General features: G+C 45.3%; 1 protein-coding gene across 1 annotated transcript in view; it reads right to left on the bottom strand.

Annotated features, from left to right (window-relative positions):
• Positions 1-3,185: 3,185 nt before the first annotated feature.
• Positions 3,186-14,844, bottom strand: part of LOC119455715 (beta-1,3-galactosyltransferase 5) — a 238,683-nt gene continuing 227,024 nt past the window's right edge. The window contains exon 3 of the mRNA XM_049669223.1: positions 3,186-4,541. Coding sequence (XP_049525180.1) covers positions 3,468-4,541 — 1,074 coding nt within the window. The 3' untranslated portion in view covers positions 3,186-3,467. The remainder of the gene's footprint in view (positions 4,542-14,844) is intronic.

The raw sequence follows: 14,844 nt of genomic DNA, 5'->3' as shown, positions 1-14,844 counted from the left end.
CAAATTTGAATGTTCCGTGTGAGGGATTATTTTGTTACAGAAATCGGTCAAGGTTGTTGCTCATCTGCAAGAAGAGTTGGTTATTTTCCTCCCATCTACTAAAGAATTAAGTGAAAGTGCTGATTAAATAAAAAAAAAACTGTTTCGAAAATTATGGCATTTAAAACGTGCCGTCTACATCTTGAAACACTTCTGATTGGACAGGCACTGCCAGCTTGCGCAACCTGCGTAAACTGTTTTTGTAAAACCAGCTAGAAGGGTAGACGGCGGGGTTTTGCGTTTTCTCTCGGTATCAGTATGTCGTCATGTCGTGTGTTCATCTCTTTCATTTTTCGCACAGCTTGTTGGATGGGTGTTTCCCAGTATGCTAGACATGATATGTAGTTGATGGCCTCATATTTGACGTCCCAGCAGAGAGTTCTCGCACGCATTCCGCGTTCCTAACACTTGACAAAAACTCTCTGAAGAATTAAAAATTCTGTATCCATTCTGCGGTTATACGCTTTTCATGATTCTGAAGATGTAAGAAATGCATTGATGTCTACTGAACAGAATTCTTTGATGCATGTGTGCGTTGCACAGGTAGCTTAATCTCTGTAGTGACAAGCATTTCTTCGCCAGTATGCAGCTTTTCATGATACAGACGTTTCCAACAGGGGGGGGGGGGGGGGGGGGGGACCTCCCTTCTGTACTGTTGCGCGGGAGGGTAGACAGGCTCGTGCTATAACTTCGTCTTTTGCGGGGGTCTCACGCGTAAAGACAACAGCCAACCGCGAAGAGGGCTCTGCGGCGAGGTGCAAAGAGCTCTAGTTAGAAGCTCTATAATACGTGCTACCATACGTCTATGACGTCACAGTGGCATCAAATTTCGAGAAGCTGTGACACCCCTTTTCACACTATTCGTGGATCTTCCGGCAACAATAGATGTAGCAAACACAATCGAGCGAATCCGCTCTTTTTTTTTCCCAGTTCGTCAGATAGTCCTCTACCTCTGCACAGTGAAGCACCAGCGTTAAGGCCAGGTACCCGCGTGGCCCACCTCATCGCAGTTTGTCTAGAGGGGAGAATTAGCGCGTTCTGTCTTGAAAGCTTGCTCTGTGGCGACTGCAAATTTTGTCTCCATTCAATACAAAAGCATGGCTTCATTTTTCTTGCGCCCTTTAGCAACATGAGCGTCGTGAGGCGGAAATCAAAGGGAGTAGATGTAATGCCGAATTGACTCTCTATAAAGGTGGTATTCCACAAATCTATATCTTACAAACATATATATTACTGGAAGCAAGCAGGTACATAACATTGCTGCAAGATTCGAAAGAAAAATAATAGTGCACTACTGGAACCCATATCCTAGGCGCTGCGAAATTATGGCGCATCGCAGATTTCCGGAACGGTGCACGTTACCTTCTTTTTCTATGGGAATCAGCGACAATACGGCTCTTGGGGCCCCTACAATGCTGCAGAATAAGGGCCAAGATGAACACGTATCAAGCGCGTGCTTAAATACAACGATTAATCAGGCCTACATGGACAAACCAGAAACGCATCACTACGAAGAAACGAAACAAATGATTTCGCTTCATACAGATATTCTCAAAAGACATTTCTTGTTTGCTATTAAACGCTTGTATATTTACCACCTACGTTATCTAAAATTCAAAATATTCAGGATTCTCACTGTCAGTAATAAGAATACTGTGTATTTCAGTTTCTATGTCCATGGAAGATCTCAATGAAAAGAAAACCGCCTGTGTAGCATGAGGAATATAAACGCAAAGGTATCCTGCACTGGAGCAGAAAGCTGAATACTGCATGTACAGTAGCGCGCTGATTTTCTTAGTGAACGAAATGAATCATAACGTAAAGTATTCGTTGGTGTGCATGAAGGAGAAAAAAACGGGGAAAAAAAAAAAAAAAACGTATGACATTTTTACCACGTTGGTGCGAACAAGAAACAATTGTGAGAGCCACTGGGTTTTGAGGGAAGAGAGTCAAATAAAGGTGTATTCACAGAATCACACGTATTATAATCTTCCCTTTGCACTGAGGAGAGTAACAGGCTAGCGAACGTGAAAGCGGGCATTTCTTACTATCCCCTAATAAACTCTCTCCTATCCCTGTCTTATCTCTTATCACGTATTCTCGAGAAACCCGGTACTCTTCCAGAACGTTGGGAGAATTCCAGTATTGCCGAAGGAACTCCAAGATGCTGCTGAACACCGGGGCAACGATAAGAGGCTCCGCGGTAATCTGATCAGGCATTCAACATGCACGCAGCAATACGCGCGTGTTGTCCTCCGTGCCATTTATTTGCCAGAACACGCTTGACACTCCCAGTTAGCGAGCATGGCACTACGTGGCTTTTGAAGACCACGTACGTACCATCCGATTCTTAGCGCATCTCCTATAGTAATAATGCGTCACATCTACACAAAACCCAAGTTAAGTTACCTCAAATCAAATCATTGCGTCTTCATCAACGTATCGAGCCTGGCTCTGCACTGTGCTTGGTGTTGTGGTACGATGTCGGACGAGTGCAGCGTAGAACTATTGGCATTTATTTGCCAGCGCTCAGTACAGGGCTTTGCTTGCGCAAAGCGATCATGGCATAGTGGTTGGTTCGGCTTAAAAATGAAACATCGTTCTTTCGGTCACAGGTTGCTATCATTTCTGTAGCTGCGTTTTTGACCTGGGAATCACGAAGCCGGTCAGCCGAGCGCCGCTGAATAATCTGCAGAATGATTCTCGTCAATAGTAGGCGACGCGACAATGCTTTGATTTTATTTAATGATATAACTAAATAATGACTTCCTGTAAGCAATGGCTAAATACCTCCACCTGAGAACTAACATGATGCATTGCAACACATTTATTTACGGGCGACATGATGACGTACAATGTCATAGAGACTAGCTTTCCAGAAGCATAGGCAATGGTCACTCGTAACTCCAATACACGTGTGCAATGATCAGCTAAATAAAAGAAAGCACCTTTACAGTAAAATAGTGTATTTTCTTGCCATTTTCGTCATAACATAAAAGCAGACTGGGATTTGCTTGTTCAAGATTGAGCTAAACGGCAGTCGAGGCTGAAGCTTATCATTCAGTCTAAATTCATTCCGAAATAACTGGTCCAGTTGGCTGTTGTATTCAAGTGGAAGAAAACAAGGGACATTAAAACAACAACAAAAACAACAACTTTATTTTGATGTTTCACCTTTCATATAGCGTTGTATATCTTTTACTAGAGTTTCTAGGTGCCTACCCACCCCTTTAAAGGAACACGTATGTAAGAAATAAATTATTCAGAGTGCTAATACGAGATCATCTGAGAAAAACACTGAGATGCGAATGCCGAAGATTCACTAAAAGATGTGACAAAAATAGAGTTCAGGTTTGCGGTGTCTGGACTGTTTGCGGCTATGCCTTTAGAGGCTGTTAATTCATAATAAAAATTAAGCGTCACTCTTTTCAAAACACGGGTGTCTCAATAACAAAATCGGCAGACGTATCCACTGGTCGGCAGTAGCATAAATGAACGCTGAATAAAAGTCGATGACACTTGTATTCGAGACGCTTCATGGCGTACCACACTTCGTTCATTTCCATAGGCGTCACGTGATGACCGTAGATGGCCTTCTTGTAATCGCACAGGGAAGACAGCTTGAGGTTGTACGTGCCCACCAAGTTAGTCCTTGCGACGCCCGCTCTTTCCGCACACATTCCGGTGAGATAGCTGTCCTCAACGCGGAAGAACTTAACCTGCCCCGTGGCCCTGTAGAGAAGATTCACGACACGGCCGCCGATGACGTACATACCTCCCGTGATGTAGTCGGGAAACATGTCCCTGGGGAACTCTTTGCGCGAGATGTACCACTTGTGTCCAAGCTCGCGTACGGGTCGGTCGCGATGCCTCAGTTCACCGTAGATGGCGTCCTCTGCTTGACCATGCATGGCCCGATAAAAATTGGCCAGGTTAGGGAAGCAGTCGTCGTCTATTTTGACGACGAAGCGGGCCTGCGGGCAGTGGTGCGCCGCCCATCGAAGCATCATTACCGTCTTCAGCGTCAGGTTGTGGTAGGTGTCCACGAAATCCTCTTGCACAATGTCCCCGTATTGCTGCGATTCAAACTCCAGGGCGCTCTGTAACCTAGCGGTGCTGGGCTTGCCGAAGAGAAAAATGACCCTGTTACCAGAGTACTTCCTCGCGTCACTTGCCCAGGTTCGTCGAATGACGCTTCGGGCTTCGACATATTGAGGTGCCGAATAGACCATGAAGAGATAGTCGATTGGCATATCTGCCGGGCATGCGTCTTGAGGATTTATGAGGTACTTGCGTGGCTTATTATACAGCCGCTCGAGCGGTATAGGTTTCTTAGGGATGTCCGGGTCTGGGAACCACCTAAGAGGTGTCTCAGATAAGGCTGCACTGATCACAGGAGCTAGGAGGCGTAGGAGTAGGTAAGCTAGAAGTGTAAGCACTGCTGCGCCAGCAACAATCTTGAGGCGACACTGGAACCATGTTGAGGGCCGCAGCGAGAATATCTGCAAAAAGATTGTCAAATAGCATTTTTGCTCGAAAGCTAAAATTTGGTGCTTTAGTCAAAAAATTGAATTTAAGACATCGCGCACCACTTCGCACATATCTCTATGCGTCAATACTTGTCCCAGCTACGTTCTCTTTCACAAAAAAGCAACTGAGTAAATAAATTTATCGCTACGCTCATTATATATTGAAATACTCTACAGTTTTTAATGACACCAGTATTGGTAAAGGTACGGCCAAAAGTAATTGGAACACAGGAGCTGTGGCTGAATTGCATCCCAGTGCCCTCTAGTAGCTTCGGAGAAAGATAGAGAGAGAAGGAAGGAAAGACAGGGGGTTAACTAAGCTTTGTCCAGCCTGCTACACTACACGTGGGTAAGTGGATGGGGGAGCGAAGGAGAGAGAGAGAGAGAAGACATGAGTCTAGATCACACTTTCACCTGAACTAAGCCCGATGCAGCGTATCTATAATCTGGCATTTAAGTATGTCGTCTTCAGGTACTGCAGAAGAGCTCGCTTAGCTTTCCGGGCTGATGAGCTGTGAGGCAAGTAATTTTGATGCACCATGCGCGAAGCCCGGCTCTCATAGCCCGTCCATAACTCTCCATATGTTCCTTTACTTGTGGATCCCAGCATCGTTCACCGCTTCTAAGTCTGGACACTATCCAGCGTGATGGCGCCGATAGTACAACTGTTTCTGCAGTCCGCATGCACTGCAGACGCACACCCTTCACTCAGCGAGTGTAGTAGCTGTGCTATCAGCGCCGTCACGCTTAGCGAGCGATCAGCAGCAGAAACTGCGAACGACGCTCCGATCCCTGTGTAAAGAAACAGATCGAGAGGTGTGAATTGGCTACCATCGCTAGCCTGCGTGCCTGCCTGATCCATCATGGCATAAAGAGTGGGCGCCAAGCACTACAGCGCGCGCCGTGCGATCTCGGAGGTTAGGAATCCGTGTACTAGGTTCTCCTCGAGGTTCCTAGAAGGCACTGGGATGTTGAGCTACAGCTCTCTCGTTCCAATCAATGTTTTCCCGCTCCTCATGGTATAACTTCCTTTCATTTGGACCAAGTCCTCATGTGTACACTTCTTCATGTGTGTTCAGCTGCACGCTTGAACGCACAGTTGACCCACTAAAGCACACTTTTCAAAAAGTGCGTCTCACTACAAGCGCTATAAACTAGAGGAATAACTTAAAACATGGTTTTGCGGAATTTTCGTAGTGCGCCCATGTGCTTGTCGTGCGCAACTGCACGTTTCGGCAGCTGTGCAGAAAATATAACTGTTTTGTGGAACGACCAGAAATAAAGAAGGAAACGAAATGAAGTAAGCTGGGAATGATATTTCGCGACTAACCAGCACCTTATCATCGGCTGCATCCGCAATATTTGATTTCCAGTTTACACCTTAATATTAAACGGAACAAGTTACGCCAGAGTCACTAAAGGTACTCTTTTGATCTGAAATAGCAATGACGTAGACTTAACGCGAGCGGTCAACCACATCGTTCCTTAAATAAAAGAAAAAAATTAGGTCAGAAGAGAGCATCTGGGCAACTAATAAACAGTTGGTGTCATCTTATCAGCCCCTTAATTACTTGCACGCTATGAATACCAGAATCGGGAGGTAATTAGTATACCGTTTTATGTACTGAGGATTGCATATCTTACAATGAATTCAAGTGGTCATACGAAGCTTCTCCTTATCGTGCTCATTGGCCATAGAGCTACAAGATGATCTAACAGGCTGAAATCTAAATGCGAACCACAACCTGTAAATGTCCTACAAGATAATGACAAATACAAATGCTTTTCGAAAAAGTTTCATATTTGGATATTTATCTTAGACACATCATTTTTACCATAACACCCAGCACATAGCGCACTATTTGCATAAAATTATTCGTCACAACAACAATATTTTTTTGAGAAATGCAATGAACTCACCCTGTATGCAAGCCGAAATTTCATTTTCGTTTTTCTAAGTGTAAAGGTATTCGAAAAACTCCGTCGGAAGGGTAAGTTTTATCCCTACCACATTTATGACTGCCCGAAGATTTGTATTAAATGGTGTGGAAGCAACTTGAGTGCATTTGCTGCCAGTTTTCTGGGTGAAACTGAGTGCATTTTGCTTTCTTGTTTTCAAGTTCATGTTACCATAGCTTCAACCAATCAGAGAGCTCGGCAGTTGCTATGCGCGCTCGCGCTTTCCCTTTTATATTTTGCTTTTACCTTCTTGCGCCAGCTTCCGGGATAATCGTAGATTGGTACATTCAAACGAGCCATGCGGCTTTTTTTGTGCAATGTATATTATGTTATTCTGTCATTGCAGCAAGCTGATTTTTTCCCATTTTTTCTTTCATGTATTAAAATGAAATTTGTCAAAAGTAACACGACCTGTTCACGGCGTTTGCTTATGAAGCTCTCCCCTTACTACTCAACCAGTTTATGGCAATAACATTTACTTTTCTCTTCTCTGTACCTTTTGTAGCAATTTATAACGCACAAGGTCATGCACACTTATATGGGACACTGACGAAAAAAACTAAACAAGCACAAACCAATAACGTAGTCTTCGAAAACTGTATTTTCGTTGTTAATATTGCAGTTATTGCTCAATTTTTGGAAGAGAAAATGAAGGTCAATGTTTTGGTTCTAGAATTTTGCTTCCGAACCCCCAAGCCGCTACGTCAGCCTGACGTCACAGTTTTCAAAGTCTTTTTCCGTATTTGGGTCGTTGTGATTTTCCGGCAGAGCGTCACAGCGGCCGAAATACGGTTCTCCGTAGCCACTCCAGAAGGAGCGGCTGTTTTGTTATCATAGAAGGGTGATTTACTAACAAAGCTCAAACTATTTTTCTGTTTAGCGTCACGTTAAGGTAAACTCCTGATTACTATTCAATCCGAACTGCAGCGGTTGCTCATCAGCTATGTCGTTCTGCTACGGAGCACAAATGTCGCGGCTTCGTTTATCGGCTGTCATTGTTACATTCTTTGGCGGCGGAAGGCAGAAACACTTGTATAATGCAGGGGCACGTTAAAGAACATCACAAGGTCAAAATGAATCCGGAAAAACTTATCCAAGGTCAATCTGTTTATGCAGTTTTATTTCAAAGCAGTAATGGCGCTGAAAGCGGCTGACGTTAACGCAATGCCTGGAATTGTTTTTAAGAGCTCATCGAAGCCAAACACCAAGGGGACATCCGGTGCCTTACGCTAGAGGCAGCTAAGCTTGGACGCCCCCATTCCAAAAACTGCCTAGTATCTGTTCTGCTGCGTTGGAACACAATAATAATATTATCATTAAAGAGTGTCATTCTCAATGAAGCTTCCAGACATAATTTTAAAATGTTTTACAGTACTTAAAAAATGACCTCGCAGATATCGAAGCTGTACACATTGAAGTGGATTGTTCGAATAGGCTGATATTATTTGCACAGAACATGAAATAGGTAAAAGACAAAACCACACTTTAACTGTCTGTTTACCTTATCACTTTCGAGATATCTGTTCACAATATGGGTGACGGAATGCATTGGTGTTCTAGTTCAATTAATCCTGCGCTGCATAACATGGCATTTTGTTAATAAATGAAGTGGAACAACGGTGCATTTGGCCGCATATATTCATGTCTCAACGCAGTCAGGTATTACCGTTGCTTCCAGCTGCAGTGCCGAATTATCGCATTCTGAGCCAATTAGAAGTATGTACACTTAAACGCATTCCGCTGGTGCACAGCTATCAACAAGTGTTGAGGATATCGGTTGAAGGTGCTCGGAGGTCAGCACCCTTAACCAAATAGAGAGAGAGAAGGGAGGACCGAAAGGCAGGGGGGTTAACCAGACTTTGTCCAGTTTGCTACCCTACACGTGGGGAGGGGGATGGGGGAACGAAAGAAAGAGAGAGAGAAGACACGAGTTTTGATGGCACTTTCACGTGCACTAAGCTAGGTGCAGCATGTCTACAGTCTGGCACACAAGTCGGTCGCCTTCAGATACTGAAGAAGAACTCGAATGGCTTTCGGGGCTGGTGAGCTATAATGAGGCCAGGCTCCCAACACCTTTGTTTCTGTAAATGGCCTATCGTCCTGTCCTGTTCAAGGCACACTGGAGAGTCTGCCGTTGTTTCTCGAACCAAGAACAGTGGCGCAGAAGCTGTTCGATGGTCTCTTCACACTTGCACTTGCCGCACCTTGGTGAGTCCGCCATTCCAATACGATGGTTGTAGGAATTAGTGAAGGCTACTCCTACCTACAGCCGGCACAACAGTGTTGCGTCACGTCGTGAAAGGTTTTTTCGGTAACATCAGTTTCAGTGATAGGTCGAGGCTGTATAATCGGTGGTTAGAGTTCTACGGAGTATGCCAGTAACTCAACGTAATGGTGTGCGGGAGATTGCGAAGCTCTCTTGCAGCGTCTATTCTCGATAAAGGTATGAGGAGTGTTGGTGCTTCAGCCTGACACGTCGGGCAGCGTTATCAGCGACGTGATTACCAACGATGCCACAGTGTCCCGGCAGCCACTGAAAGATTATATCATGTCCCGTTCAGAAAACCAATGGCAAATTTCGTTGATTTGGGACACCAGCTGGTGGTAATTTCCACGTAGTAAACCTCGCAAGCTTTGGAGGGCTACTTTCTGATCATAAAGTATTGCCCATTTGCTAGGTGGTTCTTTTTTAATGTATTTCACAGCAGCGCGAAGAGCGGCCAGTTCGGAACCTGTAGATGTGAAGTGGGATGTCTTAAACTTGAAGACGACCGATCGATATGGTATTACAACTACGCCCGTCGAACTTTCCGAGACCGAACCATCCGTGTAAACATGGATTCGGTTAGCGTACGAGCAATGCAAAAGTTCCAATGTGATCTGCTTGAAAGCCGTGGTGGACAGGCTAGTCTTCTTCGCAATTCCCGGAACAGCTATGTACACAGGAGGCTTTTTTAAGCACCACAGACATGATGGCGTTCTTGTTGCAGGCGAGTACCTCAATGATCCGCAATACGCGGCCTTGGGTCTTTTCTCAGGCAAGCGAGCGAGATGGTGATCAGGAACTCTGGATATATGGCGAACATGCGCCCGGAGTGCATCGATAGATATGCAAGTCGTTATTGGGTGCTCTCTCGCGGTGGCAATTGTTGCTACGGTTGAAGCACACCGAGGTAGCCCCAGACATGTTCGGAGGGCTTGGCCTTGAATGCTCTGTAGGACACGGGTGTTAGTTTTGCTAGCGTTGGACAGCACTGGTGTGCTAAATCGCAAGTATCCATGGAAGAGCGTCCTGTATAGTTGAAGCATGTGTGCCGCGGATGTGTCTCACGTTTTACCGGCAAGGAACCTTAGTATATGGGCGATAGACGTAAGCCTCTTATTCATGTATGAGATGGTATGAGATGCGGGCACTCCATGAAAGGTCTCTGTTGATAATAACGCCTAGTAATCGGTGAGATTTTGCGTATGAAATTGCTTGGTGGTCAAATAAAAATGGGGGAACCAGAGCATGGGCTTGTGGGTAAAAGCGACTAAAGCGCACTTCTCCGTCGAAATGCTGACGCCTTGAGCACGCAGGTACCACGATGTCAAGGTCACTACTTTTTGGAGCCGTGTCACGCACCTGAGGGACGTGTAACTGCCGAGGCCCAGATGTAAATGTCGTCAGTATATATGGAAAGGTTGACGGCATGTGTTAGAGCCTCGGCAAGTCCAATGATTGCAGGGTTGAACAATATGGGGCTTAGAGCCCCTCCCTGCGGGACGCCACGGCCAGTCGTAACTGGTCAGTGGTTCGGCCATTCCGCACTTCTTACAAAGAAGGATATATTGAATAGATAGCTCCGAATCCACCGAAACATTCATTCATCAATTCCATTACCTTCTAGGGCATCAAGGACGGCTTCATGCGTTACATTATCATAGGCGCCTTTCACATCGAGGAAAAGCGCAACCGATATGCGTTTGAGGTGTTTTTCTTGTTGCACAGACGTCACGAGGTCGATGACGTTGGCAACAGAGGAGCGGCCTCTTCTAAATCCAGCCATGGCCTCGGGGTATATGTTGTGACGCTCAAGATACCACTCGAGGCGTGTCAGAACCATTCTTTCCATGACCTTCCCAACGCAGCTGAACAGCGCAGTGGGTCGGTAGGATGCTAGGTCAAGTGGCAACTTTCCAGGCTTCAGGATTGGTATCAAGCGGCTGGACTTCCAATGATCAGGAACGACGCCATCATTAATTGACTGGTTGTAACATTCCAGAAGTCATCCTCGGCCATCTTCACCTAGGTGATGATGCCATCCGGCCCTTGCGACACTGAGCGCATACATGTGGCCTGAGCAGCGTCCAGTTCCTCAACTGAGGAGGACACATTCAATTCTGGGAAGCGTGTCCCAGGAACTTCTCCCAGAATTTCGCCATGGATGGTGACCACACTACCCGCAATCTTCGCACAGAAATCTTCGGCTTTATCAACCTGCGAATGGCCTTGATGGAGTGCTAGGGACGCAGAATGGATGTCATTGTGTTGTTGTGGAGACGAGCCAAGACCGCTCACCGTCCTCTATATGATAGACAGTGGCTTGCGAGGGTCAAGTAATTCGCAGAACGTCTTCCACCGTTGTTCCTCCGGCCTATCCATACGACGTTGGATTTTCTTTTGTATACGTCGAACGTCTCTAAGGTCATAAATTGACTTGGTGCACCTGTATCGCCTCTCGACCCTTCTACGAATCGTTCGAAGGCGCTGAAGTTTCATGTCGAAATTCGTACGTTTTGTTGTGTTCCTAGGCCGCGGCGTTCACACTTTAATGCGAACGAAATGAAAAAACAAAAACAAACATGTATTGTGCTTTGGGTACATGGTAAAGAACCTCAGGTGGTTATAGTTTATTAGGTGTCCGCCATACCGCGTCTCCCAAAGGTACAGCATTGTTTTACGATGTTAAAAGCCATGAATGAATTAGACCCATTCGAGTGGCACGTGTACACAAGTTGCAGGAAACGACGTGTATGCAAGGATAAGTGCTTCTACTGCAGTACACGTTTGCTGCGAATCTGCGTCACTCCAACATGTGGCCCGTGTGTTCTCACGGACGCGACCTCGCAACTTTTACGGTCGCTTGTTGTCGAGAGAGCGATTTGAGAAGTAGCGTCACCCGACTTCCGTTTGCGACACGCGCAGGATGTCAACTGAAACGTGCCCTTGAAATGAAGAGCCAAAACGGTCGCATGTTTCAGCCGATAGCTGTGCGAGTTCTACTGCTTAGGCGACGCAAATGTTCAGGCATCGGCCTTGGGTCGTTTCGTGTGCTTGCAGGATTTTAAGGCGAAAGACTTTAATGGCTCATATTCGCGGAGTCCGACCGTCCGTCCGTCCGTGCCCTGGAACGGTACCAGCTGTGGCCTCTCCCCCTCACACTCCCTCAGCAATCACGTGATGGCACAGCGGCGCGCGCGGCAACGCTCATTCGTCAGACGTCTCGTTGCAGCAGTCGAGTTAGTCGGATGGCTCCCAAGCGGCCCTGGTGATGATTCCACGGCAAGCGGTTTGGAGAAGCGCCCCAAGAATGTGGATTCCCCCGATACCAAACGCCAGAAGAAGAATGAGCGAATGCGCAAGCGGCAGTAGTCAGTCGAATGGGCACAGGCTTTCGCCGAACACACTTTGGAATTTACAAAGTGTCCTTCAATTTTTATTAAAATATTATGCAAGAAAAGTTCGTTTTCCCGGAAACGCTATAATTCAGGCATTCGAATGGCGCGAACATGTTAGTCGAGTGTTTGATTGAAGACATCTCCCCAAAGCTCAAGAATTGAAGAAAGGATGAATCAATGCTGATGACCTCTAACAACGGTGATTTTAAGAAGTTGTATAACTCTAATCCAGTGCATGTTATAGCCATCCTTTCCGAATGACTGCTTGATGCGGTCCAACGTAAAACATAGCAAATTTATTTCATCCTTATCTTTAGTTAAGACGGCATTGTTACAGGTAAGATATTATCACACTAAAGAAGACACTTACGCTGAGGTTAGCGTTTTATTGTGTCCGAAGGCATCACCACTTCTAGCTTTTATTTCTCTCGTTCTTAGTGATACACGTTGTCACAAGCTAAGAAGCACAACTTACGCCGCTACTCACTCCAGTTTGATTTGGATTGTTATTCTGCGAGTGAAAGGTACTGCGTTTATCGTTACTATCTGCTCTGGCTCCTTGTCCGCGGTGATGGAGGTTTGATGAAGGCTTCAACTGCTCTTCTCCCATCTTCTTTCGCTTTGGCCACTAGAAATGAAGTTCGTTCGCCACTGCCTGAATTTGCCGGATGGTTGCCGATTCTACGGTATCCTTTACTACCACGATTACAGCAATATCGATTGATGGCTTCTGTTGAAACAGCTGTTCTAAGACCTTCAAGAAGAAAAACCCTCGCTCAGATCGGGATAAATTGTAGCGTGTATAAAGAAAGGCAGAGCTTTGTACGCAGTAAGAAGCTCCATAATTTCCACCGTCTCGAGCATTGTTCTGACACCTAAAATTGATGTAGCCTAAATTGAAGTTCTGCCACAGGCTGACAAGTTTGCGACTACCTTTTACAATGCCTTCATTTGTTATGTATATGACCACAGTGGCGACATTCATAACCTCTGAAGGGTGAACGGTATTCATTTCATTCAGAAGCAAGGATTCACCTGTTCGGGATGTGGGCTTCGTACAAAATATTCAACTCTTCGTGAATAACTTACGATCACGCATCATAGAGACCACCCATTTTTATGGATAATGTCAGCAATATATCAAACTTGGCAAGAATCACGGTATCAGCCCGTATTTCCCGCCCGTCTTTCTCCTCTCGTTTTTTTTCTTTTCTTTCTTTTTTTCTGCCTCCTAACTGATAACGAGCTAGTACTTTAGCTTGAGCGCATTCCGTAAAGTTCATTGGCCGAGTGAAGCCCGTTTAGTCCTCCACAACTCCTGGCGTAATATTTCTCACTACTTCGTCCGTTTCAATCCTGAGCTGCCACGCCGAGCACGGGCACTCTTGTGATACCTCTTCTCATGGTCACTGAACAAAAGGATTTGAGAAAAAAACTTTAGTAGGTCTATCTAATGTTTCTCTACATCGATGACGTGAGCTTCTGATGAGTGCTAAGTTTGCTGCATTTAATTTTTTGAGAACTCCAAACGGTGAGACGCATGCAGAATAGAGTGAGCGAAGCGCACTAAAAGACAAATGTTTCTGAAGCGCTAGTGACAATCCGTCGGCTTGTACATACACAATGCTGTTCTATAGCATTGTTATTTTGAAAGAATGCATTCTTCTCGACGAACGAATAAAGACGTAGAGACAGAAAGGATCGACCTCCCTGTCTCGTTGTTTAATTGTTCTGCATGAAACATGCAGTTTGTCAATTTGAACCAATTAACCGAACTCGTCGCTCTTACTGCTATTTGGCACTGAGTGCATGTACTTTATTTTGACATGTAAAACAACAGATAAGTCTTTCAGGGGGGATCAAGGTTGCGAATCATTCACCCATAAAAAAATTGCGCTATTCCCTTTTTCGAAGAAATTCAACATGACACATACATTATGTGAAGCAGTGGATGTGCAGTACTTCATAAAAATTATGTTTAAGTACACATTTTTGTTTTTGTAACTGATATCATACTACTATTTCTAAAGATCTAGGGGAAATAGGCACACACACCTTGTACCAGTGAGACTTATTTTTAAGGTATCACAGATCTTGCTCTACATAGTCAAGAAAACCATTTTACTCTCATGCGTAACTTGTATCAGAGGGTAGTAATGTAGTCTGTGCCGTAACACATCGGCGCCTTTACTCCATTGATTGATGCTGACACACTCACAACAGCGTTAAAATTGCTTGGCACTTCGTCCTACATTGGGGCCCAGTATTCGGCGACGCATTCACTTTCCAGCTTTTGCAAGGCATTATCTGAATGAATGTGGTGTTTTGTGGCGCAAGAGACAAGTAAGGCCAAAGAGCGCCAGGCCAGTGTTAGTGAGTCGGCGATGGGGCGATGAGTTACGAGAGGTAGACGTGACGTGGCTGCAAAGGGGCCTAAAAACCTGTCGCTGTAAAGTGCCTAAAATATGTAGGTAATAAAATAATGGAAATGACTAATGAGGTGTACCATGAACACGAAAGTTACCTTGCGATAAAATGAAATGATAAATTAAAAAAAAATTAAGCCAGTTCCACGCTTGTGAAATCTGATGAAACAACGGAGCTCTGCAAACGTGGTTGTATAGCCTAGTGGGTATGATGCTTCCCGGGTTGAAAT

The sequence above is a fragment of the Dermacentor silvarum genome, chromosome 6, assembly GCF_013339745.2.
Source record: "Dermacentor silvarum isolate Dsil-2018 chromosome 6, BIME_Dsil_1.4, whole genome shotgun sequence".
NCBI classification, from domain to species: domain Eukaryota; kingdom Metazoa; phylum Arthropoda; class Arachnida; order Ixodida; family Ixodidae; genus Dermacentor; species Dermacentor silvarum.
The sequence above is the reverse complement of the archived record's forward strand: the minus strand, read 5'-3'. Positions and strand labels throughout refer to the sequence as shown.